Source organism: Zingiber officinale, chromosome 11A, assembly GCF_018446385.1.
Source record: "Zingiber officinale cultivar Zhangliang chromosome 11A, Zo_v1.1, whole genome shotgun sequence".
Classification (NCBI taxonomy): domain Eukaryota; kingdom Viridiplantae; phylum Streptophyta; class Magnoliopsida; order Zingiberales; family Zingiberaceae; genus Zingiber; species Zingiber officinale.
Genome location: NC_056006.1, coordinates 97,294,063 through 97,321,010, shown reverse-complemented (window position 1 = coordinate 97,321,010; position 26,948 = coordinate 97,294,063). Strand labels below are relative to the sequence as shown.

At 37.7% G+C, this 26,948-nt stretch overlaps 4 protein-coding genes across 8 annotated transcripts; 1 reads left to right on the top strand and 3 right to left on the bottom strand.

Annotated features, from left to right (window-relative positions):
• The first annotated feature begins 545 nt into the window (after window positions 1-545).
• Window positions 546-6,450, top strand: LOC122032506. Of its 3 annotated transcripts, XM_042591801.1 has the most exons (18): window positions 546-587; window positions 657-731; window positions 853-970; window positions 1,065-1,109; window positions 1,179-1,253; window positions 1,375-1,491; window positions 1,585-1,629; window positions 1,699-1,773; window positions 1,895-2,012; window positions 3,611-3,736; window positions 3,817-4,077; window positions 4,157-4,360; window positions 4,440-4,532; window positions 4,604-4,705; window positions 4,802-5,176; window positions 5,725-5,961; window positions 6,043-6,104; window positions 6,274-6,450. In XM_042591801.1, the coding sequence occupies exons 12-17, from the start codon at window positions 4,271-4,273 to the stop codon at window positions 6,070-6,072; spliced, it is 927 nt and encodes a 308-aa protein (XP_042447735.1). In that variant the 5' UTR covers window positions 546-587; window positions 657-731; window positions 853-970; window positions 1,065-1,109; window positions 1,179-1,253; window positions 1,375-1,491; window positions 1,585-1,629; window positions 1,699-1,773; window positions 1,895-2,012; window positions 3,611-3,736; window positions 3,817-4,077; window positions 4,157-4,270; the 3' UTR covers window positions 6,073-6,104; window positions 6,274-6,450. The 3 variants fall into 3 exon arrangements, with proteins under 3 accessions (XP_042447735.1, XP_042447737.1, XP_042447736.1); XM_042591803.1 differs by having other exon boundaries at window positions 1,585-1,773; XM_042591802.1 differs by having other exon boundaries at window positions 1,065-1,253.
• A 1,865-nt stretch (window positions 6,451-8,315) lies between these two features.
• LOC122031789 (LOB domain-containing protein 36-like) lies at window positions 8,316-10,472 on the bottom strand. Of its 3 annotated transcripts, none has more exons than XR_006125864.1 (3): window positions 10,106-10,472; window positions 9,080-9,994; window positions 8,316-8,864 (listed from the first exon to the last, which is right to left on the bottom strand). XR_006125864.1 is itself a non-coding variant. In XM_042590929.1 (2 exons), exon 2 carries the CDS (start codon window positions 9,974-9,976, stop codon window positions 9,188-9,190), a length of 789 nt encoding a protein of 262 aa, XP_042446863.1. In that variant the 5' UTR covers window positions 9,977-9,994; window positions 10,106-10,472; the 3' UTR covers window positions 8,316-9,187. The 3 variants fall into 3 exon arrangements, 1 of the variants encoding a protein (XP_042446863.1); XR_006125865.1 differs by having other exon boundaries at window positions 8,316-8,808; XM_042590929.1 differs by having other exon boundaries at window positions 8,316-9,994.
• Window positions 10,473-10,773: 301 nt separating this feature from the next.
• Window positions 10,774-11,435, bottom strand: LOC122031663 (uncharacterized RNA-binding protein C17H9.04c-like). Its single transcript, XM_042590752.1, has 2 exons — window positions 11,014-11,435; window positions 10,774-10,914 (listed from the first exon to the last, which is right to left on the bottom strand). Exons 1-2 carry the CDS (start codon window positions 11,433-11,435, stop codon window positions 10,809-10,811), a joined length of 528 nt encoding a protein of 175 aa, XP_042446686.1. The 3' UTR covers window positions 10,774-10,808.
• A 526-nt stretch (window positions 11,436-11,961) lies between these two features.
• Window positions 11,962-16,155, bottom strand: LOC122031787 (palmitoyl-acyl carrier protein thioesterase, chloroplastic-like). Its single transcript, XM_042590928.1, has 7 exons — window positions 15,924-16,155; window positions 14,740-15,299; window positions 14,517-14,650; window positions 13,752-13,865; window positions 13,433-13,604; window positions 13,269-13,337; window positions 11,962-12,398 (listed from the first exon to the last, which is right to left on the bottom strand). Exons 2-7 carry the CDS (start codon window positions 15,241-15,243, stop codon window positions 12,162-12,164), a joined length of 1,230 nt encoding a protein of 409 aa, XP_042446862.1. The 5' UTR covers window positions 15,244-15,299; window positions 15,924-16,155; the 3' UTR covers window positions 11,962-12,161.
• Window positions 16,156-26,948: the final 10,793 nt, after the last annotated feature.

Below are 26,948 nucleotides of genomic sequence, written 5' to 3'. Positions count from 1 at the left end.
ATGATATATACTTTATTTAAGTCTATCATGCAAGGGAAATTGAGAACTTGGTAACTAGCGAAAAAGGTCAGAACGCTCTTATTTATGATTTAAAACTCAAGTTGTTTATATTTTGTTCAAACAATACTTGTGCAGATTGTCAAAACATTCAAGGTGCATCAAATAACCAAATAGATGAAGCTTCAAAGCAAGAACACAATGATGTACAAGGTATTATATATAAAAATATATGAAACTTAAGAATTTTTTATTTCAAAATATTACGTTTCGATATAGTTTGGTATAATGACTTTTCATGTTTTCTTTATCTTATATAACTTGTCTTTGATAGGAATGACTCTTAAAAGTAAAAATGATGGAAAACCTCATTTTCAACTTCAAGATGAGGCAAATACTCAACCACAGGTTTTGATTGACAATTACACAACTCGAAACTCAAAAAAAAGAGGTAGCATCTTATTTTATACATCAATAATCTATTATTTTTTTTTGTATAACTCTTATTTGACTTTTGCTTTTGTATGCTATATATTTTATTCAAGTCTATCATACAAGGGAAATTGAGAACTTGGTAACTAGCGGAAAAGGTCAGAACGCTCTTGTTTATGATTTAAAACTCAAGTTGTTTATATTTTGTTCAAACAATACTTGTGCAGATTGTCAAAACATTCAAGCTGCATCAAATAACCAAATAGATGAAGCTTCAAAACAACAACACAATGATGTACAAGGTATTAGATATAAAAATATATGAAACTTAAGAATTTTTTATTTCAAAATATTACGTTTCGATATAGTTTGGTATAATGGTTTTTCATGCTTTATTTATCTTATATAACTTGTCTTTGATAGGAATGACTCTTAAAAGTAAAAATGATGGAAAACCTCATTTTCAACTTCAAGATGAGGCAAATACTCAACCACAGGTTTTGATTGACAATTACACAACTCGAAACTCAAAAAAAAAAAGGTAGCATCTTATTTTATACATCAATAATCTATTATTTTTTTTTGTATAACTCTTATTTGACTTTTGCTTTTGTATGCTATATATTTTATTCAAGTCTATCATACAAGGGAAATTGAGAACTTGGTAACTAGCGGAAAAGGTCAGAACGCTCTTGTTTATGATTTAAAACTCAAGTTGTTTATATTTTGTTCAAACAATACTTGTGCAGATTGTCAAAACATTCAAGGTGCATCAAATAACCAAATAGATGAAGCTTCAAAACAGCAACACAATGATGTACAAGGTATTAGATATAAAAATATATGAAACTTAAGAATTTTTTATTTCAAAATATTACGTTTCGATATAGTTTGGTATAATGGTTTTTCATGCTTTATTTATCTTATATAACTTGTCTTTGATAGGAATGACTCTTAAAAGTAAAAATGATGGAAAACCTCATTTTCAACTTCAAGATGAGGCAAATACTCAACCACAGGTTTTGATTGTCAATTACACAACTCGAAACTCAAAAAAAAGAGGTAGCATCTTATTTTATTCATTAACAATCTATTATTTTTTTTGTATAACTCTTATTTGACTTTTGCTTTTGTATGCTATATACTTTTTTCAAGTCTATCATGCAAGGGAAATTGAGAACTTGGTAACTAGCGGAAAAGGTCAGAACGCTCTTGTTTATGATTTAAAACTCAAGTTGTTTACATTTTGTTCAAACAATACTTGTGCAGATTGTCAAAACATTAAAGGTGCATCAAATAACCAAATAGATGAAGCTTCAAAGCAGCAACACAATGATGTACAAGGTATTAGATATAAAAATATATGAAACTTAAGAATTTTTTATTTCAAAATATTATGTTTCGATATAGTTTGGTATAATGGCTTTTCATGTTTTCTTTATCTTATATAACTTGTCTTTGATAGGAATGACTCTTAAAAGTAAAAATGATGGAAAACCTCATTTTCAACTTCAAGATGAGGCAAATACTCAACCACAGGTTTTGATTGGCAATTACACAACTCGAAACTAAAAAAAAAAGAGGTAGCATCTTATTTTATACATCAACAATCTTTTTTTTTTTTTGTATAACTCTTATTTGACTTTTGCTTTTGTATGCTATATACTTTATTCAAGTCTATCATGCAAGGGAAATTGAGAACTTGGTATTTGTGTTTTTTTTTGTCACAACTCATAACCTAAATATGTGCACAACCCAAATGATATTTGCAGGGTTGTGAATCGCATGGCCAACTCCAAATGATAGAGAAGTACATACAATTATATTTTCTTTGTAATGTTTATTTACCCATTTGAACCATATTACATTAGAATCAAACCTGTCTCAATGATCTCGCACTTCTTCCTTTTCAAGATAGGAAACTCCTACATGAAAAAGCTGAATAGCATCAAACAAAATACAAGATACAAATACAAACAAACATCACTTAATTATCCATCAGGAAAATACTATTTCTATATAATCCATAGAAGATGAACTAAATTGTAAATAACAAACTAAATCAATTCTTCTATATGAATCTTCGCTTTGCCATATATGCTGATAAAGATACTACAAAAATAGATTGCAAATTGAATCTATAATGGCAAAACAAATCATGGTTGGGGAAAAGTAGCACAATAGCGAGGATCTGCAAGAAGCACAACAAATTAAAGGCCTATTTTGGACTTTTGTTCGGTGGAGTTAAGGCCTATTTTGGACTTTTGTTCGGTGGAGTTAAGGCCTATTTTGGACTTTTGTTCGGTGGAGTTTAGTTGGGGTTTAAGAGGTTGGGGTTCAGTTTGGTTGCTGGAAAGTAAGGTTTGATAAGATGGGTTGTGTGAGGAGAGGAGTTACAACTGCCCTCCCAATCCCATCTGCATAGATGTTGCACAACCTTGCTTGAGTAGAGATGGTGATCCCATATCTCCACTTCCCATAACCCAAAACCTATTTTCCCACTTGCAAGCCTTCTTCTCCACTGAATATCCTGCACTAAGCTCCCTATTTTCTGTGATTTCTGCAACCAACCACAGCAGCAAGGAATGCGGCAAGAAGGCAGCTGCCTCCTTAGTTCAGCACCCAAAACAACAAGTTAGAGCTTCCTTTTAGGTCCATTCAATCCTCTAGTAAGTAGAAACTATTTTGGTTTATGATGGATTTGGAGTGTCTTGACCTAAGATATAATCCTCTTGTAGCCCTCTATATTAAAGGCCAGCATACATGGAAAATCCAACATGTTCTTCTAAAGTTATAACACAGTAGGTAAACTTTTCTGGTAGTTTTTATTCATTTGCTTCATGTAGGAGTAGATTCTAGTAAATTCCCACACATTTAATGTTTAATCATAATTACATGGAAAATCCAGCATTTGCCTCAGTTTTTATCTCCTTCAAGTATATAATCTAGCTTTATGTTTAGTGAATTCAATTAAAGCAAATTTGTGAATGATTGTGCAACTGCTTGGTTGTAGATTTGTGACAATGCGAAGAATCATAATGTACTATTCATTAGCTATTATGAGGCTTACTTATTTTAACATAACTTGCAATTTTCAATATGAGGATTAGTTTCAGAATTTGCTTGATTATAATTTAAAACTCAAGTCATTTATAATTTGTTCAAACAATTACTTGTGCAGATTGTCAAAACATTCAAGGTGCATCAAATAACCAAATAGATGAAGCTTCAAATCAGAAAGACATTGAGTTACAAGCTTCAAATTATATTGTTGAAAATGATTTTATGGATGAAGAATTTGATCAAGGTAACTTGTGCGAAGAATGTAATAAATTATTTCACTGTATTTATTCAACCATTTATTTATCTTTTTTTTTCTATATGTAGATAGTGAAAGTGAATCTCCTAATGCTAAGAAGAAAACTAGAGGCCCTACATTTATGAAAGAAATTTGGGGTCGACCTAGTACGCTACCACGTATTAAGATCCAATGTGATGGTATGGGACGCCCTATAGGATCAAGAAGAAATAAATTTGCTGATTTTTTAGGTACTTTGGCAAGAAATGGTAAATTTTGTCCAATTGACGTGGAAGATTGGCATAAAATGCCCCCAGAAAATAAGAAAAAAAATATTAGATGTTATAAAGGTAATCAAAATATTATTGTTTAATTTTATTATTAAATAATTTTTTATTATTTGGGTAAATTGTCTAAATGCCTATGTAGGAAAAGTATGGCCTTCCTCCTGGAACAGAAAGTTGGACATTGCGTTCAATAGCAAAAAAATGGAGAAATTGGAAGGCATAACTGAAAAAGAAGTATTATGATCCTGAGTTGTCAATGCAAGTTCTTCTAGAAGAAAGAGATAATAGAGCTTTTGTAGAGCAATATGTCAAATTAGTTCTTCAGTGGAATTCAGAAAAATCAAAGGTATATAACATTTTATCTATTTAGAAAATTTTCACTTTTCCTTTTGTATTTTGTATCAATTTTTGAATTAATATATTAGGAACGAAGTGAAAAAAATAAGATTGCTCGGAAGCAAAAGATAATGAATCAGACAACTGGAAGAAGATCTTTTGCTCAAGTGCAACAAAAATTGGTAATTTATCTTATTAATCTTATAATTGACATGCATTAGAATATACAAATTTTTAACAATTGTAATTTTAGGGAAAAGAAAAGGGTCGACCTCCATCACGAGTCGAATTATTCCATGCTTGCTTCACTCATGCTAATGGAAGCCCCTCAAGCAACATTATGGCAGAAAAATTGGTAAGTTACATTATAAACTTCATTTATATACTTTCAAAGATATTTGTTTTCATCATGACTATGTATAAATTATGGCTTTTGATTTTTTTGGTAAAGGCTGCAATGAAAGAACTAGAAAATCAACTTCCTGAAGATGAGGATGATCAAGTTGGTCAAAATGACATATTTGGTCAAATCATTGGACCAGATAGACCAGGCCGAGTACGTATATTTGGTGATGGTGTTAAGCCATCTGATTTATGGGGAGAAGTTCCAAGTCGTAGTACATGCAACAGAATAGTGATGGAGCAAAAGAGAAAGTTAGAAAAAATGGATGAACAAGTTAGAAAGCAAGGCCAACACATTGCAATGTTAGAATCAAAGATTGCCAATCAATCAAACCAAAACCTTGGTTCAAATTACAACAGTATACAACACACAACATCAACTAGTAGTCCATTACTTCCTGATCCAGTTAGTTTATCTCTAAGGGTAAAGTCTTTATCTAGTTTTATTACTTTATTATTATATTGAGTTAGTACTTTGTTGATTCAGCATGGTCTTGGGGTTAAGAATATAAGTTAGATGTATAAATGCTTTTTCGTTGTTTATTTTGATATTATGTGTTATTTGACGTGCCATAATGAGTTAGAGTTTGCTTTCTTGTAAGCTATATATGTTTTGTGTGAGATTATAATTATCTTGAGTTAGCCATTTATTAATTTCTTGTAAGCTATGTTTTTGTGTGAGATTTTTCAAGTCTTGTTTACTTTCTACAAAAATTTCATTCTACTGTCAATTCACTTGTATTAATAAGTTAGAGTCTGCTTTCTCCTAAGCTATATATGTTTTTGTGTGAGGTTATAATTATATTGAGTTAGTCAGTTATTGATTTCTAGTATGTGTATTGTTGCTTATTGTGAGAAGTTGAGAATTCAGTTAGATTGAGTAATAATGTATAATCTTATGTAGCATAATTGTTGTTGCTGATGGTATATCATATTTGTTTTCATCATATCCTTCTATTTTTTCATTGTTAGATTGGATGTTCTGTCTCAATAAAAAGTCTATTTGATTTGACGAAAATTGTGGCAAAAAAAGTTGTTCATAGCATGGATCCAAATACTGAAGTAGGAAGACAAGTGTTGGGACCAAATTGGTGTGAAATACAAGTTCTAGTTGTCCTAGAATGGGAAGAGAGTTTGATTAGGCCATATGATCTTTTACAAAGGTTTGAGGATGCACTTGAAGGAATGATAGCTTGGCCTTGTCATTTGGTATGATGTGCAACTTTTTTATCAACTACTATTTATTATATATGTCCATCATGTTATGACACTTTTTAATTATATTTGCAGTTGACGGTTAATGAAGAAGACTTCTACTAGGTGCATTTGGAGTTTTGTGGCACAATAGTAAGGTAAATGTTAATGTTAGTGTCTTTTAAAACTAATTATATTTAATGTTGTGGAGCTTTCCCGGCTTATCATTTGATAAATATTCACTAGTTCAAATTAAATTTTAGTCTCTTTAGTTTATGTTTTTTTTACTTTATTTTATTTACACAAATATATGAATTTTTATTGTAGGTGACAAGAATATTGGATTTTGTTTAAGAAGCGATGGTTGAAGAATGAAGATGCATCACAAGTTTGGTTATGTTTTGCTTTACGAGACTTGATTTTTTTTTCTAGTTCTTAAACTAAATACATTGGGTACATTTGTAATTGATATATAAATATTTTTTGATGTGACAAATTTATTAACCTTATGGATTGGAAAATTAATGACAATTATTTATTAGCATTTTAATTTCTATTTTAAAACTTTTATGTGTATTTATGTTAATATGTTATAAGCGTGAATATTATGTCATGAAAATGGATGACATATTTCATAATATATGTCATTTTTATATCATAATAGAATATCAACCTTGCTTGAGACTTTTCAAAAAATCATCATAAATAACTATTAATGATAATTTTTAATGTCTTTATAGACTAATGTAGAGGACATTTGTAAGTGTCATTATAAATTACATAATGAAGCATTTTAAATTAATCTTATAAACTATCATTAAGGACATTTTTTATTGTCACTATAAATAAAATACAAAACACTTATAGTTGTCCTGTTAAATAATTTTAAAAGACATATAAATTTGTCATCATTACTATAATAACAAGGCATACATAAATGTCATTACAAATTTTATAGTGATATTTTTTTTGTCACTATAATAGTTATTTATGACATTAATGGTGTGATTATTTTTATGCTATAGTGACATTAGAAAATGTCATGAGACTTTGGACGATATCACTATAGAGGACATTTTGACTTAATGTCACTATATTAAAAGTGTCAGTATAAATAGTATATGATGACACTTTTAAATGTCGTTAAAAGCATATATTCTTGTAGTGCAGTTACTGTATTTATTGAGCATGGTTATGCACAATGATAGCTAATGGTCAACCCTAAGCATAAAACATTTTAATATAATGACACTGAGTTCAAAAGTCCAAATTACCCAACTGACATTAAATGGAAATCACTAGATGCATGGTGAAGTGTTAGTTAAGAAATTAAAGCTTGAATTACAAGATTGATGCATACCTTAATAATCACATGTCGTGGATTATAAGTACACACTGTCGACATAGATAATATAAAATTTGATATCACCAGGGGTAAATCACGTGCATGAGAAATAAGCTTTGCTTAGAACTTTGGTTGAGTTTGACCAGCTCCAAATCAAGTTTGATTTGAGTAGGATGGTCCAGCTTAGGTATAAGTCATAATCAAATTTAATTTTGGGCCAAACGAGCGTTTCAGTTGATTTGATTTTGGTTCGCTCAAGTTCATTCTACCTATGGTATAGCGATAAGGATGTTCAATTATCTCTCAGTATCTACGGCTCAATTCTTAACTATGTCATATATTTGTAAGAATTTTTCTTTCAAATGAGACTTATAACTAAGAAATGTTGTGCTTCTGAGTCACTCGTTACTAGTGTTTTCCGATTAATTTATCCTGATAGTCTATAAAAAAACTTTCGTAGGACCGCCTAATTAATTTTTTTTTTTTTGGTACGTTAACATGGGCTGTGTAATAATAGAGTTCGTACTTCTCTAGTTGCTTCTTTCTCTATTATTGCATTGTTTACGCATTTTGGACTGATCTATTTTGATATTCTTATTATTAGTTCTAACCCAGTGGCTAAGGCACTTTAATTAGGTCAATTCTATTGCATGCCTTAATTTCGTAGTTCTTGACGTTACACTGAAGTTAATTAAAGCTCTTGACTTTTTGGAATGATATAACAATATAATAACTTTGATTTTTCTATATAACAATTTAATCCTTCTTCTATCCATACCACAAGGGACGTAACAGTTTGCTATCACCACTACTCTTCAGATGCATGATGAGAAAGTGTGATCCCATGTCAGAGTAGTGCAGCTAAGATTTATACACAGATTTCGGATCACATATTCCCAGTCCTGAGCTCATCTTTGTTTGTTTCTAGGGTTGGGTGAGAGTGCAGTTTGTCCTTCTCACCTTTAATTAATTTATTTCAGTGCCCAAGTCCACGAAGGCTCCTCTAGGCCTCTTTAAGAAGAAATTATATTAAAAGACTTCATGTAATCCTGAAGAATAATGAAATTTGAACTGGCGAACACAGAACATTCTGTAAGCAATAAATTCTATCTATGATCTATTCATAATAGATATTCACCTCGGGCTAGCATTTATGTGTGCGAAACAAAAAAAATCGAAAGCTAGTAATAAATAATGAAACAGAAGAATCAGAAGGTGACATAACCAGAGTGTGCCAAAACAAGGCTGAGAGTCAGGACGAGTGCAAAATGGCTATTGTATGAGGCGGCAAAAAGAAGCAGGTGAGCTCACGGCAGAGAGAATATTAATGAGCGGGGACTGCCACAACCGCATCACAATCCCTGCAGCCTCGGCATTCCTTTTGCCTGTTATCTCTCTTTTACTGATAGGACTCTTTTCTCTCTGCTGCTGCTGGTCGCTTGTCAGTTGTCTGCTTCGGCGATCCTTAATGCTGTGCCACCAAATCAACGAGGGCGAAGAATTGAAGTGGTCCTATCCTGTAGCCATGCGTCGTAGTAAGTGCACCATTGGGAGGGAAGCGCTCATAATATGCCTGAGTTTTTCTTTGGGGTTAACAAAATCAAAACGAAGGTAAAACAAATAAAAAGAAACTTTTTTTCTGTCAATTTCAAGACTCACCGATAAGGAAAAAGAGGAGAGTTGATACGCTTGTGTAAAAAGTTTATCGAGCTACAATAAACTACTGTAAAAAAATTTCGAGAAAGAACACGATTCGAGAGGCAAGGTAAAATTGGTTGATGTACATACCTTTCAAGAAGATCGATCTCTGATTATTGGGAATAGTTCAAGAGAAGAAGATTTTTCGGGGTAGCTAGCTAACTCACAATCTATCTTTCTTATTTCTTGCACGGACGTTCAAGACGAACGGCCGCTGCCACTCCTCCTATCTTCGCTCGTCGTCTGCTGCTGCTGCGGCTGCTGCTGCTCGGTGTAGTACTGTTGTTGCACAAAGTCACTCTGGAATTCTTGCGCCGGAAGAAACGCCATTAACGAGCCGCCACCCATCTGCTCAAATCCCCTCCGACCGTTAAATCTCGCGAGTTCCTGTTGCTGGTCGTACCTCGTCATCATATCTGCTACCACGGCCATGCCAATTTGCTGCGCCTCCATCGACTCGGGCGGCGGCGGCGGCGGCGGCGGGGGAGGGTCGTGTATAAAATTTTGGGCGTGGTGGTGTGCGGCCGCCGCATCCTGCGCCGCGAGACCGAGACCCATCCCGACGCCCATCACAGGGACGCCGTACGGAGAGTCGGAGCCAGGGGGGCCGTGGGCGAAGAACGGGCTGAGGGTGGCTGGGCCAAGGGTGGCTGGGCCAATGTAGGTGGAGAGCTCCTTCTTGGCTTCGTAGAGCTCGAGTTGGACATGCTTGAGCTTTTGCTGGAGGTACGAGATGTAGGCGACGCAACCATAGATGGGGTCGTGCAGCCTCGCCTGCGCCTCATACGCCAGCGAGTTGGCGGCGTGCTCCCTCTGCGGCGGGGGCAGGTCGCTGAGGATCTTTCCGACGTTGCTCGCCCCGAAAACCTTGTGCACGCACGCGAACTTCCCGGGCTGATCCGGGGGGAAGTACGGCGCGAAAACGCACCCCGGCGTGCACTTCCGCCGCAGGCATTTGCACGCGGCGCAAGGGGAGTGGGTTGACATCGCCGGCGATGATTAATTCTTGAAAAAAAAAATTGCAAAAAAGCATTTGAATCACACACGGATCAACCAGGACACGCTCGCTAGGGTTAATCAAAAGCATCGACGGATATTCGAGATATTAGATCGTACCTTTTTCAAATCTCTTAGTTCAAAACAGGCTCAACCGCATCGGATCAAGACACGACCGAAGAAAAGAAATCATTCCTCGCATTTGAGATCGATTTGAAGCCCTCCCTTGCCAGAAACAAAGAAAATTGTTTGTCGATTCAGGCCAACTCGATTAGAAAGAGGAAATGAGATTGCCGCGGGGCATCTTGCGAGATTTGATGTGCGGCCGTGTAGCAGAGGAGATCGAGAGACCACCGGCCGATCAGACGCGACGCAGTGAGCGCAAAAAGGGGAGGAAGTCGGAGTGAGAGGAAGGGGGAACGGAATGAACACAGCTGGAGAGAGAGAGAGAGAGAGAGGGATGGATTTGCGCCTCCTTTTCAGATCCGAATACAAGTCTTGGCGAAGACGAAGAGCCTTAAAATAAACAAAAAATCACGGTGATAAAAACTTTGGCTTATTTCTCAACGAACCGCGTTCAGTGATTTGTACACGTCAGAATAGCGAACCGGTCAAACAAAAATCTCGATTGTAATTAATTTCTACCTTAAACATCATCTTAGCTCCCATGAACACCCGTCCGTCAATTGGTTCATGCCCACCGCACCTCGTTCTCCGGCGTACGTCGCCAGCATACAAATTTGTAAAAAAATTTTCATTATATATTTTTATCTAGTAATTAATTAAGCTTTATAATAACGTTTCCATTAATTGTTGAATCTTCTCACACGGCCGTCGTCGTCGTCGTCGTCGTCTCTTGCATTCCTTTTGGTGCCTTGCATCGATAGCACAGCTTCCTGCTTGCGAAGTTGTGCTGGTTGCAGCCCGACCTGCGCATACATGCATGTATGTGTTTGATCATCTGATTAATTAATATTATATCGTTCATCTTCTTGTGCAACCTAATTAACCTAATTAAACTTATGCACCTGGTGCACAGCCAATCCCCAGGCTTCCACCCGCTGCCTGGTCCGTGTTCCGCACCTCCCGAGCCATGCACGACGTCGTAGATGTTGACAACGGAGCCGTTGCTGGGCGCACCGCAGAAGTGGCAGCTCGATCGATTCGCGAAGTTATGACCACCGCAGAGGCAATACCAGTCGCCGGGCAGGAAGTTGGACCCCCCGTCGACGGCAGCGGCGCCGTCGGTCGATTTCACGGCGCCGCATTGCTGGCAGGAGTCGCGCCAGCTGAAGTTGTGGTGGCGGCATGATCCACAGTTCCAGTCCCCTGGCCGCCGCCCGCTGCTCATCAATGGAGAGGAAGAGTCGGACGATGCTCTTACTCTTGTTAACAATTCCCTGACTTCCCCTTGGCTTTTATACTTCCGTCCATGGGCCTCAGTTACCATAATTGAGAATAAAATCTACCAGTGCAATTGTTGATTTCATTCCAGGGAAGCTGAGTATGTACGGTGACCCTTCGTTCTCTCATAATTTAAGCTTTGGTTTGGAGGAATCAGGCATCGTCATTGTCTCAACTTTGCAGGATTCTTATATATCGACCTAAATCTTGTTAAAAAGGAAGGAAAGTCTCAATTATTAAGCACTTCTTTAGTGCTCTCCCCTGTTAATGAACCATGTCATGTAAGTTTACATAGAGCCTTCGGCAGCATGCATGCATGCATATATATATCTAAAGATTATTTAGATCACCCCACTCTGCAGTGTAAGAATCAGTTCACAGGGCCATGAAAATATCTCTTAGTTATCGCCTTTAGCACCCCCTTTAACAATAATTGAAAAGCGGCATCCAACTGTTTGCGTAGGTTCACTTCCCTTAAGGTAATGTTCACTAATATGTGCAAATAGATAGAAAGAGTTGACTCAATATGATGTGCACGTATGATAAACTAGACAGGATGGGCAAGATCGACATAAAATGGTAAACGCAAATCAATAGAAAAATCAACAAACAAAACAAATAATACAAGCAGAGTAACAGCGTCGTCGTCGCCTTCTGGTTTTTACACTACGACATTAGGATATTTGCATTTCACGAGCAAGATGTCAAAGAAAGTTGTGTCAAAAACTGGCTGTAAAGTAGAGCAGTATGTTGAGCAATCCCATGTTGCATATCACGGAACATGGGCACGCTTGGGCCTCCACTCCGTCCGCGCCCTCAAAATCTCTGCCCCGCTCTCTAGCCGTAGAAGATGCTGACAATCGAACCCAGTCTCCAGCGATCCATGGTCACAGCCGTCGCTGGAGATGGCTGCCAGCGATTGCAGCACGCTGTCCTTCCCGCACTCCCTCCTATACTCCATCGTTATGCCAGCAAGCTCATGGCTCTCCAGGATTGAAATTGGCGCGCTCTGCACACGAACACAAACACGCACAAAAAAACGGCATTTTTGATTAATCCATGCCTTTGCAAATGATTAGCAGACCCACCACAAAGTGACGTTATTAGATACAACCGGATAGTACTCGTAGGAAAATTTCACATAATTCAATAATTGATTTTTTTTTTTTAAGTTTGATACAGTGAGATTGGGAGAAAAGAGAGGAAACATGTGATGCAGCAGTGGTACTCAATGGACCAACGCCGTGCGCTGTCAAACAGATAGGATTGAGATGTTTCATCAACTTTTGAAAGTTGAGAAGATTCTCCTAGGTGTCAGTAAAGTTAATCATGTTTGAGAATTTGTGTGCCAGTGAGATTGAGACAGTATCAGATGGATGATTTTTTCCGAGTAGATGAAGTCTGACTATATACAATGGCTCTGTAAAGATGTAAGGCATTGATGACTACAAGGGAAAGATGAAGCTAGATAGGCAGCTCATTGCTTTTCTAAACCTTTTTGTGCTCTCCTCTTTTGGCTCGTGCAATCTAGTCTCATCTTAAAGAGATACAGGTTTGTACATTCAACAATAGTGCTATAGGTGACGGTTCCAACAATTTCAGTCTTTAAAGTAAACTTTATGAAGTGGAAATAATTTCTTAATATACATTCCTAATATTAAAGAGAGATTTACCTTCCACGAGATGGTAAGACACTAGTGATAAGTACTAAATAGGATAATCTCAATCACAATGTCATATATTCCATCAGTAACCATGAACATCGAAAACAGATTCATTATAATCTACCGGAAACATTGAAAAAAAACAATATAATTGTGGTGTCTTCAAAATATGAATTAATATTTCAAATAAATAATTGTATCATAAAATAAATTACCTCAAGGATCCAACCAATGTATTTAACATTGTTAACATGTTGATTGACATCCAAATCACCCCATCGAGGCTGCATTCGACAACAACACAAAAACATTTACAGCACATTCGGGGACTGCTTAAACATATAAGAGTTAAGAGTTAAGATGCATATCACAGACTTACATTTAGCCCTGTTCGAACATAATCTGCATTATCATCTCCAAGCTTTGAAAGTTTTCTGCCATCATCATCTATTATAGGATCATGGTCCATAAAATAGGATCCTATTTCTGCACGGACTTCATCTGGAATTTTTGACAGTCTCCTAGTCTGTTTGTTGATCATTACCCACACACTGCATGTGAAGGTCAAAAGGAAACCACATTAGCCACATTAAATTTCCAAAAAAAGAAATTTCAAGTCACTGAAATAGCAAAAAATTGCTGTGAAGAAAAAAAATTGTCATAATGTATGGTATACACACTAACACACAGAAACCAACCTAGTCGCTCTCAGAACAGTTTGGCCAGTTCGATAGTCACGAACATGCCAATCACGGCGCATACCATTTTTCCCAGATGGAGCGACCCATGTATCTACTTGAACAACATCTTCCCTGAAAAATTGAGAAACAATGCATATTAAACTTGTTACACAAAATACATAATAAATCAATTCCTCAGTAAGCAATTAGAAATCTTATTTCTGAGGCATAGGCAACTGGGAGTATATGACAGAAGTACAAGATTTATCTACTTGAGCAAAGCAATAAACTTTAACAGGAGAATTTTGAAAAAAAAAATTACAAAATGTGAAGCAGCTTGATCAGAAAAATCAAAAAATTTCCAATCCAAAATAAACAATAAATGAAAAAAAAATGTTTGAGTAAAACATGAGAATAGAATCAAGCAAATAGCTTCACTAAAAGGGCAAGTTCTACCAAGAACAATAGTACTAGAGTTTGAACCAAAAAACAAAACTTAATATAGACACAAAGACACTATTGAAGCAAAGTCACAACAAGTATGGCCACAACCAATTTTAGTTTGAATTTCTGTAATGAATTCAATGTATGAAGAATTGACGTGTGTGACAAGAACTTAAACGACAAATTGGTACTTTGCAGGAAAAAACAACCATTGCAAAACAAACACGACCGTTAACTTAGGAAATTTCTCTCATTAACTTAGGAAACACCACGACCGTTTTTGTAATGAGAAAAAAGGAAAATAACAACAACAAGATTTGACATGAAAAGATAATATACCAGGAAGGATATTGTTCTACAAGGACCTGCATCTTGGTAACAACCCAAATCAAATTTCTCTTAGTCATTTCAGGGGTTGAACCAAAGCCAGCACCCATTAACCCAGCACTTCTTACATGGTTCAGAGCAGTTTCCTGCAGAGTATGTATACCAAATGCTAAAATTGGAATAATGAAAGCTAAAACGAAAGTGAATCAAGCAATCATCCACCACCAAACCAAACCTGTAGATGGTTCATCAAGGTCTCTATAGAAGCTGTTCGATCTGCTCCTATTTCATATGACCGAATGGAGAAATTCTGTCTGAACACCATACCATCCTGCATGATCTTCCCGAGACCAAATGCATCAGCAAGCATGTCAGGCCGCTTGGGCTTCCAGTCAACAAGAGTAAATTGTTTCTCTGCAGCCAAAAAGATAGTAGTTACGGCAGCAAAAAGAAAACTCCAGTCTGGCAACTGGTTGTAGAATGTCCTTGGAGCTGAGGGTGCTTCTTCGTTGATCGGGGATTCAACTTTCAGGCTGACTTTTGTCCCATTGACCTTAGGAGGTGCTTGGACATGGGCCTTAACCTGCACAGCTCCAGATGACGAGGCAGGCTTGGCTACAATGCCTCGGACGCTCAAACTTTCAGGAGATTCATTAATGGACCTTGATGCTTTACATGACGCCATAGACGAGGACGAGGGGGCTGGAAAGAAAGCAGAAGCAGCCACAGACGCAACCATGATGAAAGCTAAAAGTTGAAGCACTTCTCCTGCTTAACCCAAACTGAAGAACAGACCTGGGAAACCAATTATAAGATATTAGTAAGGAATTTCATCGACATCTCATAAAGCTTAAATTTTTAGAACAAAAACGATAAGAAAAAACGGTCCTTAATCAACCAAATCTAAATGACAGAACTTTTTTCTCTCGAAAACGAAGGGAAAGCTTGTGGTCAGTATAATCAGCATTGGCTAAATAATTCAATCGACAACTCGGAGGAAAACAGCAAAATAATAATAATAATAATAATAACTTTAATCTACGAGCAAAAGAAACCGCAACAAATCCGACAAAAATAAATACTTTAAGAAAGAGATGCACCTCTACGTCGGTAGATTTCAATAGCTCAACACAGGCAAAGAAAAAAAAGGCTAAAGAACCTTCCCCGAAAAAGGAAAAAGTAAGTTAGGTAGGAAAGACAAATTCCTTTTCCAGCTCACGAAAAAAAAAAAAAGGCAAGAGTCATCCCAAACTCAAACCTAGATCCCTCGATTCCAGTTAAAAATCAAACAAAATCGAAAATCCGTGGCCCGGAGCCACACTTTGCAGATTGATTCCGTGAGGAGGAAGAATCTAACAGAGAACGGAATGCCGTGAAAAGAAAAACAACAAAACGGAAGGAAAACATATTCGCTCAAACCTCCGGTTGAACGCGACCCTTGGAGAAGCAAGGAGACAGTCGGCCGGCTTTCTCTTCCCAAACGAACCACCGCCTGCTCTCCTCGCCGATCCCTTCGACCTTTCCTGGTGACTTTTTCTTCTCGATCTGTCCAATTTCCAACGGAGAGCCGACGAAGAGGAGGAAAAAAAACAACCAAGAGCCTTCCTTTACCCTTTTTCCAAATCCCGAAAACAGCGGTTTTTGCCGATGCGTAAGGGCCCTTTCTGATTTATATAGACTCACGCTGTCAACTCGACGACCACATAGCCTTCTCTCAATTTACTCTCGAAGCAACGGTTCTCATAATTCACTACATGCGGATTCAAATCCGCCGTCCACGATTCTACTTAATCCGATCTGTGCTCTTCATCGTCGTGGCTGCGACAAAATTGGCAGCGTATGATTCAGGTTACGAAGTCGCCTCCGCTCCGCCTGCCAGCGCATTCTTTAATTAAAAAAAAATGTCATTAAATTCAATGTTTTTATAATCGATATAAATCTAATTTATTTGATTATTTATTGTAGCAAAAAAGGATTATCATCAAAGGGTTTTTTGAGAACTGTCGTTATCCAATAAAATAATGATTAATTTATGAAATCATGATTAATTGATCAAGTTAGCTAGCTCGACTACACCCAGTTAGCTTTGAAATCGAAGTCAATTTGATTGCAAAATTGTGCCCAAGTCACAGTTGCTTGATTGGACGGTAAAGTTTCTCTTCGGGGCGGTGCGATAATTAAGATATGGGATGTTGTCACATAAATTTTTGGGATCAAAATTTGACGTGATCGAATATAATCTCTCCCATGTCTTGATCATTTATACTAATGGTTAGTAGTCATCCGTGATTTACCTCCTCCGTATTAATCTAGGGACAGGTTGACGAGAGCACTGGGGGCGAACGAATCGCTTTTTTGCCACACACTTGATTGGACGATAAAGTTAGCTGGATTTGCTACCAAACTAACTGCTAGTTGTGGTGATTTTGTAGTCATCTAATGGTTGCTTAAGCAAGCGAGTATGATTTTAAGTCAATTAATTTGACATTCAAATGGCAGAAGAATATTTTAAAATAATAATAATTCAAAGAGTAAAGCGATTATTAAATTGAACACTTGGGAAATAAATTGAAATAATTGCAGATGCCGTGGAACATATGACACGTTAAAGTGTGCAGGTGACCGGCTGATAAAAATCCATATTCCATCTTGTTTCGTGTCCAACGGACTTAGGTCTTCTTTTGGTTGGTCCAAATGAAAAGTGACCGGCTGGACTTCCATGGATCTTCCAGATTGAACGAAGTCGAAGATGATTTTGTTCACCCGAATATCTTTCATGATCGAACTCATAATAAAATAAAGGAAGATAAATCATGATATTATCTCCTAGATGAAAAGATATTTAATGTTCAGAATAAACTTTGCGGGATTCAATATTTGTCTAATGAAATAACTCTCTCACGTAAATAACAACTAGAGTTGATAGAGAGAAAATGAGTTGAGCGCAAATAAGAAGTCGTTGAAGAAATCTGAATTGGAGAAACGATTCTAGTATTTTGATTTTGGCTCTATGATTGTTATATTCAAAGTTCTATTTATTTTTTTTTATCTCTATTATTATTAACATGTAGATAGTCAATCCCGATATATTAATATAAACTTTTGGAATTATATTGGTGTGCATACTCAACCTCGACGCATACTTTAAAAGTAACCTTACTAGAGGGAGGCACATTACACGATGCCCCATGGTCCCCTAGAGTCTTGTCATTGCTTTCCAAGTGTTCACTCCTGGCTCACCACGTACACTGAGAACTTTCTCTTTCTTAAAAGTTTTGCGGAGGTGGAGAAATCTTTTATAAACTTGAGCACAAGAATATTTGAAGAAACTAGAATGCAAAGATAAATAAAATTGAAAATGACTTTACAATCAAAATCTTGCTTTGCTTAACCTCTTGTTGCTTGAAAATATTTTTTATTGGTCAAAAAATGTAGCAACACTTTGCTCCAAAACCCCCAAGAATCAGCAGTGAGAATCCTCCTCGAAATCCCCTTTATATGGATGTTGTTTGAGTTGATTTCCTCCTAGCAATCGATTGACCTTACTCATCAATCGATTAGCATGTTAGATTCGACCATTCAAATTTACAAAATGACTCTTTTTTCGATTAGTGAGTCACACCAATCGATTACTGGATGTTCATCGATTGCCCCCAATCGATTATGTATCCTTTTATTTGCTCGAGAAAACACTGTCAATCAATAATCTCAATCGATTGTCAGATGTCAATCGATTGTCTTCGCATCCTTTTGTTCACTCGAGAAAACACTATTATTGTGCAAAGAGAGGGCAATACCTCTCAACCTTTCTGAACCGCGGAAGAAGAGGAAGAGAGAAAAGAGATCGCGCGGAACAACAAGATAAAGACGCACAAAAGAGAGCAAACACCAGGAAGGAGAAGAAGAAGAGAAAGAAAAAGAGTTACCATGGTTCGGCGACTTGCCTACTCCACAAAACGGTCGAAGCTTTATTAGAATTCTCTTATACACAAGAGAATCACATCTAATGATTCTTGTGTTGTCTGATCTACAATGGGTTTACAATGATCCCTATAAATACTGCTAAACCCCCAGACCCGGTAAAAACGTAACAGAATTTGTTATGAAAAACATAACAAAATTCTGTTATATAAAATCTTAAAAGAATTTTATTATGAAAAATCTTAACAGATTTTTCTTCCATGACATCCCTTCATCCAAATATGAGCCACTCGTCAACAATCTCCACCTTGGCAAATATTCACCCCTTCGAAGAATACGAATATCTGGACAAAACTCTATCTGGATCTCTGGGTCTAGGCTTCCTTCCTCTAGCATCTAGAGATATGAATCAAGTTCAAGCAATGCTTAAACTTCTCTGTGGTCACTGGCTTTGTCAGCATATCTGCAGCATTGTCTGCAGTGTGAACCTTCTCAAGTTGAATTTCCCCGGAAGCAATCAACTCTCTGATCTTGTGAAACCTCACATCAATCTTTGTGGTTCTCATATGATACACATGATTCTTCGCCAAATAGATAGCATTCTAATTATCGCATAACTACTTGACTCCACCTTCCTGAACGCCCAGTTCTTTGACCAACCCTGTAAGCCATAAAACTTCCTTCGCTGCTTCACTTGTTGTCATGTACTCCGACTCCGTAGTAGACAATGCAACAATAGATTATATCATAGACATCCAACAAATAGTTCTTCATGCCACAGTGAACATGCATCCTGTAATAGGCCTCCTGTCATTTAAATCTCTGCATAATCTGCATCTACGTATCAACAACTAAAGGATCTTCCGGTTGTCTACTGAACATGATGCCATAATTAGTTGAATTTCTCAAGTATCTGAAAATCCATTTCACTGCATCCCAATGTAGTCGACCAGGATTTGAGAGAAACTTGCTTACCATACTAACTGCTTGCGCCAAATCTGGTCTCGTGCAAACCATGGCATACATCAGACAACCAACTGCACTGGCATAAGGAACCTTTGACATCTCTTGGATCTCGTCATCCGTCTTTGGACACTGTGTACTGGATAACTTGAAGTGATGCGCCAGGGGTGTGTTCACCGACTTTGCATTCTTCATGTTGAACCTATCCAACACCTTCTCCACATAGCTACGTTGAGACAACCATAATCTCCCTGCAACTCTATTCCTGTGAATCTCCATCCCAAGAATCTTCTTAGCATCTCCCAAATCTTTCATGTCAAATTCCTTGCTCAGTAGCCTCTTCAATTTGTCAACCTCTCTCATCTTCTTCGCAACAATGAGCATGTCATCTACGTATAGTAGTAAGAAAATCAGTGATTCATCTTCAAGGCCTTTCACATATATGCAGCAGTCATACTCGCATCTCCTATATCCGTTTTGAATCATATATGAATCAAAACGTTTGTACCATTGCCTAGGAGATTGTTTCAGTCCATAAAGCGATTTCTTCAACTTACAAACCAACTGCTCTTGTCCGGACTGACTAAATCCCTCAGGTTGTGACATAAAAATCTGCTCCTCCAAATTTTCATGAAGAAATGCCGTCTTCACATCCATTTGCTCCAAATACAAATCGTGATGTGCCACCAAAACCAATACCGCTCTAATTGACGTATGTCTTACCACTGGAGAGAAAATTTCTTCATAGTCAACCCCTTTCTTTGTGAATACCCCTTTGCTACCAACCGAGCCTTAAACTTCACTTCTTCTCCCTCTGACATTTCTTCTTTCTTCTTGAATATCCACTTGCACCCTATAGCTTTCTCTCCTTCAGGAAGTTCCACTAGATCCCACGTTTGGTTCTTATGCAACGACTCCATCTCCTCTGCCATAGCACCCGTCCACCTGTCCTTCTCAGAGCTATGTATTGCCTCCTGAAAAGATGTAGGGTCTCCGCTACTAGTGGTAAGTGCATAAGATACCAAGTCTTCGAATCCGTATCTAGTGGGTGATTTTACGACTCGTCTCGTTCTACCACTAGCTATAGTACGATGCTCCATGTGCTCTGAGCTAGAATCATCGAAGTCATGAGTCTCTAGCTCCACCTGCACAATATCTTTCTCTTTGTTGCTTTGAGGTGTTTCCTTTCCTTCTTCCTGAGTACGTTGTAACATATCTTTCTCGTCAAACACCACATCTCTGCTGATCACCACCTTGTTTGCCTTAGGATCCCAAAGCTTGAAGTCTTTAACTCCTTTCTGATAGCCCAGAAAAATGCATTGCTTTGACTTTGCATCCAGCTTTGATCTTTCCTCACTAGATATGTGCATATAGGCTGGACATCCAAAAACTCGAAGATGAGAGTATTTTACTTGATTCCCTGTCCATACTTCCTCTGATACTTTGCCTTCTAGTGCTGCCCTTGGTGATCTATTAATGAGATAACATGCCATGTTAACTGCTTCCGCCCAGAAATTCTTTGCAAGCCCTGCATTCAGCCTGAGACATCTTGCCTTCTCAATGATTGTCCTGTTCAACCTTTTCGCTACCCCATTCTGCTGAGGTGTCCTGCGAACCGAGAAGTGCCTCATTATCCCATGCTGCTCACAGAATTCCTGAAACTTTGAATCTGTGTACTCAGTCCCATTATCTGACCTAAGGCATTTGATCTTCCTTCCGGTCTGGTTCTCTACTTCAGTTTTCCACAATTTAAACTTTGCAAAAGTTTCTGACTTGTGACGCATAAAGTATACTCATACCTTTCGTGAGAAATCATTAGTAAAACTCACAAAATACAAGTGCCCTCCACGTGATGCTACACTGGCCGGTCCCCAGAGATCCGTATGTACGTAGTCCAGAATCCCCTCCGTCTTGTTTGTTGCCGTCTTAAATTGCACTTTGCTCTGTTTCCCAAGAACACAGAATTTGCAGAATTCAAACTTGCACGTTTTGACACCCTTCAACAAATCTCTCTTGTGAAGTTCTAGCATCCCACGTTCACTCATATGCCCTAGCCGCATATGCCACAAGACAGTACTATCTGATTCAGACTCCACCGAGGCGACTCCACCTACAACTGTAGTCCCTATCAACTTGTAGATGTTTCCTGCTACCTTTTGTCCTTTCATTACCGTCAGAGCTCCCTTGCTGACTTTCATCACCCCGCTCACTGATTTGTAATTACAACCAATACCATCTAGTGTGCCTAGTGAGATCAAGTTCTTCCTTAACTCTGGTATATATCTGACATCACATAAAGTTCTGATCACACCATCAAACATCTTGATTCTGACATTCCCTATGCCGATAACCTTGCATGATGCATCGTTTCCCATCAACACTGAACCAGAATCCACTGCCCTATAGGTGTCAAACCAATCCTTGTTTGGAGTCATGTGATATGAACATGCAGAGTCTAAAATTCATGCATCCGTCAGCTGCTCCGAACTTGACATAACTGATAGCATATCTCCATCATCGCTTTCTGAATTTTCTTCTTCAACTATGTTTACAGACTTTGCCGAACTACTTTTGTTCTCTGCAACATATTTCTTTATCTCTGGACAATTTCTCTTGATATGACCTTTACCTCCACATTTGTAGCACGTGATCACCTTCTTCCTTCTCGACTTAGAACGAGTCTTGTTGTTGTTGTCATATCCATGTCGAGATTTGCTCCTACCACGCTCTTGGTTGCTATTTACCACAAGTCCTTCTCCTTGAGAAATTTCATCGCTTGTTTTCTTCCTTTGGTGAAAACCTAGCAACGCACTTGTGATCTCCTCCAATTTGAGAGTTTCCTTACCCCACATCAAAGTAGTAACCAAATTCTCGTACGTAGGAGATGAAAGTAGAGAATTCAACAACATCAGCGCCTTGTCTTCGTCTTCGATCTTCACATCAATCCGCTTCAGATCACTTACAATCTGGTTGAATACGTTGATGTGCTGGCTCAGATCGGTTCCTTCTGTCATCTTCACGAATAATTTCTGCTTGAGATACAGCTTGTTTGTCAATGATTTTGACATGTACCGGCTTTCCAGCTTATGCCAAACTGTCACCGGTGACTCCTCGTCCATGACATGGTACATCACGTCATCCATAAGACAAAGCCTGATTGTTGCTACTGCCTTCGCCTGAAGTTCTTCCCAATCTGATTTCTCCATGCTTTCCGGTTTTCTTTCTCCTAGCGCCTTCACCATGCCTTGTTGCACCAACAAGTCCTTGACCCTTCTCTGCCATAATCCAAAGTTTCCGATTCCGTCAAACTTCACCATATCAAACTTCGCAGAAGTCGTCCCCGACATGTTGAAGAAATCTGCCAAAAACCTGGAGCTCTGATACCAATTGTTGTGCAAAGAGAGGGCAATACCTCTCAACCTTTCTGAACCGCGGAAGAAGAGGAAGAGAGAAAAGAGATCGCGCGGAACAACAAGACAAAGACGCACAAAAGAGAGCAAACACCAGGAAGGAGAAGAAGAAGAGAAAGAAAAAGAGTTACCGTGGTTCGGCGACTTGCCTACTCCACAAAACGGCCGAAGCTTTATTAGAATTCTCTTCTACACAAGAGAATCACATCTAATGATTCTTGTGTTGTCTGATCTACAATGGGTTTACAATGATCCCTATAAATACTGTTAAACCCCCAGACCCGGTAAAAACGTAACAGAATTTGTTATGAAAAACATAACAAAATTCTGTTATATAAAATCTTAACAGAATTTTATTACGAAAAATCTTAACAGATTTTTCTTCCATGACATCCCTTCATCCAAATATGAGCCACTCGTCAACAACTATCAATCAAATGATTTAAGTTAAGACAATTGATTGTCTCAATCGATTTCAAACCTTTCTGTTCACTAGCCATCTTCATCAAATCGATTGGTGAATCTCATCAATCGATTGACTATACAACAAACTCGGAATTCCGGATTTAGGATTTGTAAATTGATTGACACTTCCTACCAATCGAATTATAACCCTGATTTCAGCCATTTTAAGGTTGAATTCGCATTTTTCTTAGTATATGATTGACCTTAACCTACTAAGATTTTATTTGCTTAATATCTAGTCACTCTTGACCTGTCAAGATTTTTCGTTCCCCAATATCCGATCAACTTTGACCTATTAGGATTTCATCATTGTCTAACATCCGATCAACATTGACCTATTGGGATTTCCTTAATCATGCCAATTGTTTGGAACTCTTTGATCCACTTAGACTTTCCTAATGTCAATTTCTTGTTGGACTTCCAATCATTAAGTGTTAGGTCCTTCTTGACTCACTTAGACTTTCCTTTTGTCAATTTTTCGTTGGATTTATAATCACCAAATGTCTAGTCCTCTTTTATCCCACTTAGACTTTCCTTTTACTAACTTCCGGTTAGACTTTTTGGTTGCCAAGTGTACGGTCAACATTTGTCTCACTTGGACTTTCCTCTTGTGCTAAGTGTCTAGTCGTTCATGACCCACTTAGACTTCTTATCCATGCCAAATAACTGGTCCTCCATGTCCCACTCAAATTTTTCTCTTGTCAACTTTCCGTTGGACTTTTAATATTTTTAAGTATTCGGTAAATCTTTACCTACCTGACTTCTTTCTCATATATTGATCAAATATCGAAATTCAACCTCGAATCAATCCGAACTTGGTCAACCTAGTTAATCTTGATCCGTGGTCAATTACACTGATAAAATATACTACTGATACATAATATATATATATAGTAGGAAATGGAAACGTACCGACGTTGCCTACTACTCTTGATAGAAAAGGTCTGTTTTACCCCTAGGTTATTTTCCCTATATAAAGGGTACGTCCAAGGATCATTAAAAGGTAAGGAACAGAAAAATAGGGGTGTGTAAAAAGAGGAGGAAAACATCCAAGGCTGCAGGATTTGGTTTGTAGAATTGTGGAGAGCTTTCTGATTGTGTGATCGTTCTCCCGACAGTAAATCCTGTCGTCACTGATTATAGATTTACGGAAGATCGCTGTAAGTATTTTTATTTATCATTTTAATTTGTTTCAATTCATGCATTTAGAATTGTCAACATTGGTATCATAGCTTTATTCTAAATGCTTGAAATGAATCATGAAATGCTTATGAAATGCATGTTCAGATATTTTCTCTAAAATGGCTTGCATGAAAATATTTGTGCCTCTTTGTTGCCTTTAAGGATTGCAAACTTATTGCAATCTGCGATTGTCCCAAGGTAATAGACCTTGTTGCAAACCATGGATGACATTGTTCTTGTGCTCTTAAAGTCGGGAAATGTATCACGACAAAGGGATATGTGTTAGTATGGGAAACATCCGACGATCAAACCCAAGTTTTGATAATGGCAAAGGGATTCAAAGTTAAGTTATTTTGTTATCTAAACATGTGTGAATGAGGTTTTTCAGGAAAGTCTTAACTACAGTTAGGCAGGTGGAAAACCCTAGGGGGTGGTAACCCTAGGTGAAAGAAAATCCTAAGGGGCGGTAACCTTAGGTCCTAGGGGTGGTAACCCTAGGTGAAAGAAATCCTAAGGGGGGTAACCTTAGGTCCTAGGGGGTGGTAATCCTAGGTGGCGAAAACCCCTAGGGGGGTGGTAACCCTAGGTCCTAGGGGGTGATAACCCTAGGCAGCAAGTCCAGTAGGTCTGGAGGATCGGACTGACATCAAGTATGCTCTCCTGAGTGGAGTAGGTGAGGACGCATTCCCCGAAAGAGGGAACAGTAGGCGTCGGTTCGACCTAGGGTTTCCGGTCAGAAATCTAAAGTCAGAACCGGACAGTCCGTGACTGTCAAACTTTCATATTATTATGTTTATTGTGTGTGCTAACTTTGTTTTGTAGGATATGTGGTTGGTTTGTGGACTAACATGTTTTGCAGGGACAAAGGAGCAAGATTAGCCTCGGATGAACAGTACCCGAGGCGCCCTCATGGAGTTTGAGGCGCCTCGGGTGCAAAGGAGAAGAGTTTGCGCACAGCAGAGCTAGAGGCGCCCTCATGGTAGCTTGAGGTGCCTCGGACAGCATTGGAGGCGCCTTCAAGGCTTATGGAGGCACCTTCAACAGGATAGACGAAGACTTCTTCTCAGCTTATCCACACGCGGCTGACTTGGCGGTTGGAGGCGCCCTCAAGGGGGTTTGAGGCGCCTCCAACAACCCTTATAAGGAGCACTCGACCAGCAGCTCAAATCAACAATTCTAAAATGATCCTTCTGCAATGTATTGTTCACGAGACACTCCAACTAAGCTACGACAAGTCCCCAACAACCCAGAGCCTTAATTCTTGTAATTCTATTGTCGGTATAACCTTCTTAATTCTATTTTGTAATCCATATTTGTACTTTGCGATCTGATAGTGAAATGCCCAAAGTAAACGCTCAACAAGCGTGAGCCTTGGAGTAGGAGTTACCCAAGACTCCGAACCAAGTAAAAAACACTTGGGTCCTTTTTGTGCGATTGTTTTTTAATTCCACTGTTTTACTCTCGAACGTTTTCCGAATACGAAAAGTGAAAGCCACAAGTGTTATTCAGGCCCCCTCTAGCACTTCTCGATCCAACAATATGTTCTCTTGGTCGTCATATTGTTATTATTGCAAGCAAGGCTAGTGATCGACTTCTGTGGTCGGAGAGTGCTAATGACCGCATTAGGATGCCAACGGTGACATTCCGAGGCTGGTGTAATATAATACATTGAAATCACATTGACCCTTTATAATGAAATTATATTAATTAAAGTATTTTAGTATTAAAATACTAAAGTAGAGTTATTAGGATAAAGTACTTGACTTTTGAAAATCTGAATTATTTGGATCTTTGAAAATCCGAATTGTTTGGATTTTCAAGTGTCACCCTTACGGCTTCCCTATGAAAAAAATTAATTTAATTTAATATTATACTTATCTTATTTAAAAAACTAAGAAAAGTATATTTTTTAACATTGTCGGCCTAAAATATTTATAGAAGTTTTTTTTATCATAGTGTTGTCAATTCTAAGATTGAGACTAAAAATAATTATATTTTTTATATAAAACAACCTGAGAAAATTAATGATGAGAAACATTCATAATAATATGTTGTAGCTGAGTCTCGAACTCTAGATTACTGATTGTTTCGCTTGTGGAATTACTAACAAAGCTTGGAATTATTTTTAGTGTGAATAGAAAAAAGAATATTAACGTAAATTTATTTTAAGCTTCATCAAAGTTAGTTAGTAAGGGGAGAAGATTTTTAATAAAATAATAAGATGACTCTCTTTTCAATATGCTGCCACTTGTGGAACTCTTTCCTCTTATATCACATGCAATGCAATCTATGGCATCTAGTTTGTGCACCCCAAAACCATCCTTCTGCCTAAACCAAATAGAAAGAACTGGATGGTTCACTTTTATTTTATAATTCCCTTAAGTCTAGATGATATTTAAGTTTATTCCACCCAGCTTCAGCATACCCTAGATATTATTTTAAGCTTACCCAATCAGGGTTCAACACGCCCTTTACTAGTTAGATACATCATACATTGAAGAAA

Excerpts from the sequence above, each read along its gene's own strand:
- LOC122032506 (XM_042591801.1), top strand. The coding sequence starts at position 4,271 with ATGCAAGTTCTTCTAGAAGAAAGAGATAATAGAGCTTTTGTAGAGCAA. Across the intron at positions 4,533-4,603 it reads CTCAAGTGCAACAAAAATTG|GGAAAAGAAAAGGGTCGACC; the intron begins GTAATTTATCTT and ends TTGTAATTTTAG. Across the intron at positions 5,177-5,724 it reads CAGTTAGTTTATCTCTAAGG|ATTGGATGTTCTGTCTCAAT; the intron begins GTAAAGTCTTTA and ends TTTCATTGTTAG.
- LOC122031789 (XM_042590929.1), bottom strand. The coding sequence starts at position 9,976 with ATGTCAACCCACTCCCCTTGCGCCGCGTGCAAATGCCTGCGGCGGAAG.
- LOC122031663 (XM_042590752.1), bottom strand. The coding sequence starts at position 11,435 with ATGGTAACTGAGGCCCATGGACGGAAGTATAAAAGCCAAGGGGAAGTC. Across the intron at positions 10,915-11,013 it reads GGGGATTGGCTGTGCACCAG|GTCGGGCTGCAACCAGCACA; the intron begins GTGCATAAGTTT and ends ATGTATGCGCAG.
- LOC122031787 (XM_042590928.1), bottom strand. The coding sequence starts at position 15,243 with ATGGTTGCGTCTGTGGCTGCTTCTGCTTTCTTTCCAGCCCCCTCGTCC. Across the intron at positions 14,651-14,739 it reads CCTTGATGAACCATCTACAG|GAAACTGCTCTGAACCATGT; the intron begins GTTTGGTTTGGT and ends CATACTCTGCAG. Across the intron at positions 13,866-14,516 it reads GTAGAACAATATCCTTCCTG|GGAAGATGTTGTTCAAGTAG; the intron begins GTATATTATCTT and ends TCAATTTTTCAG.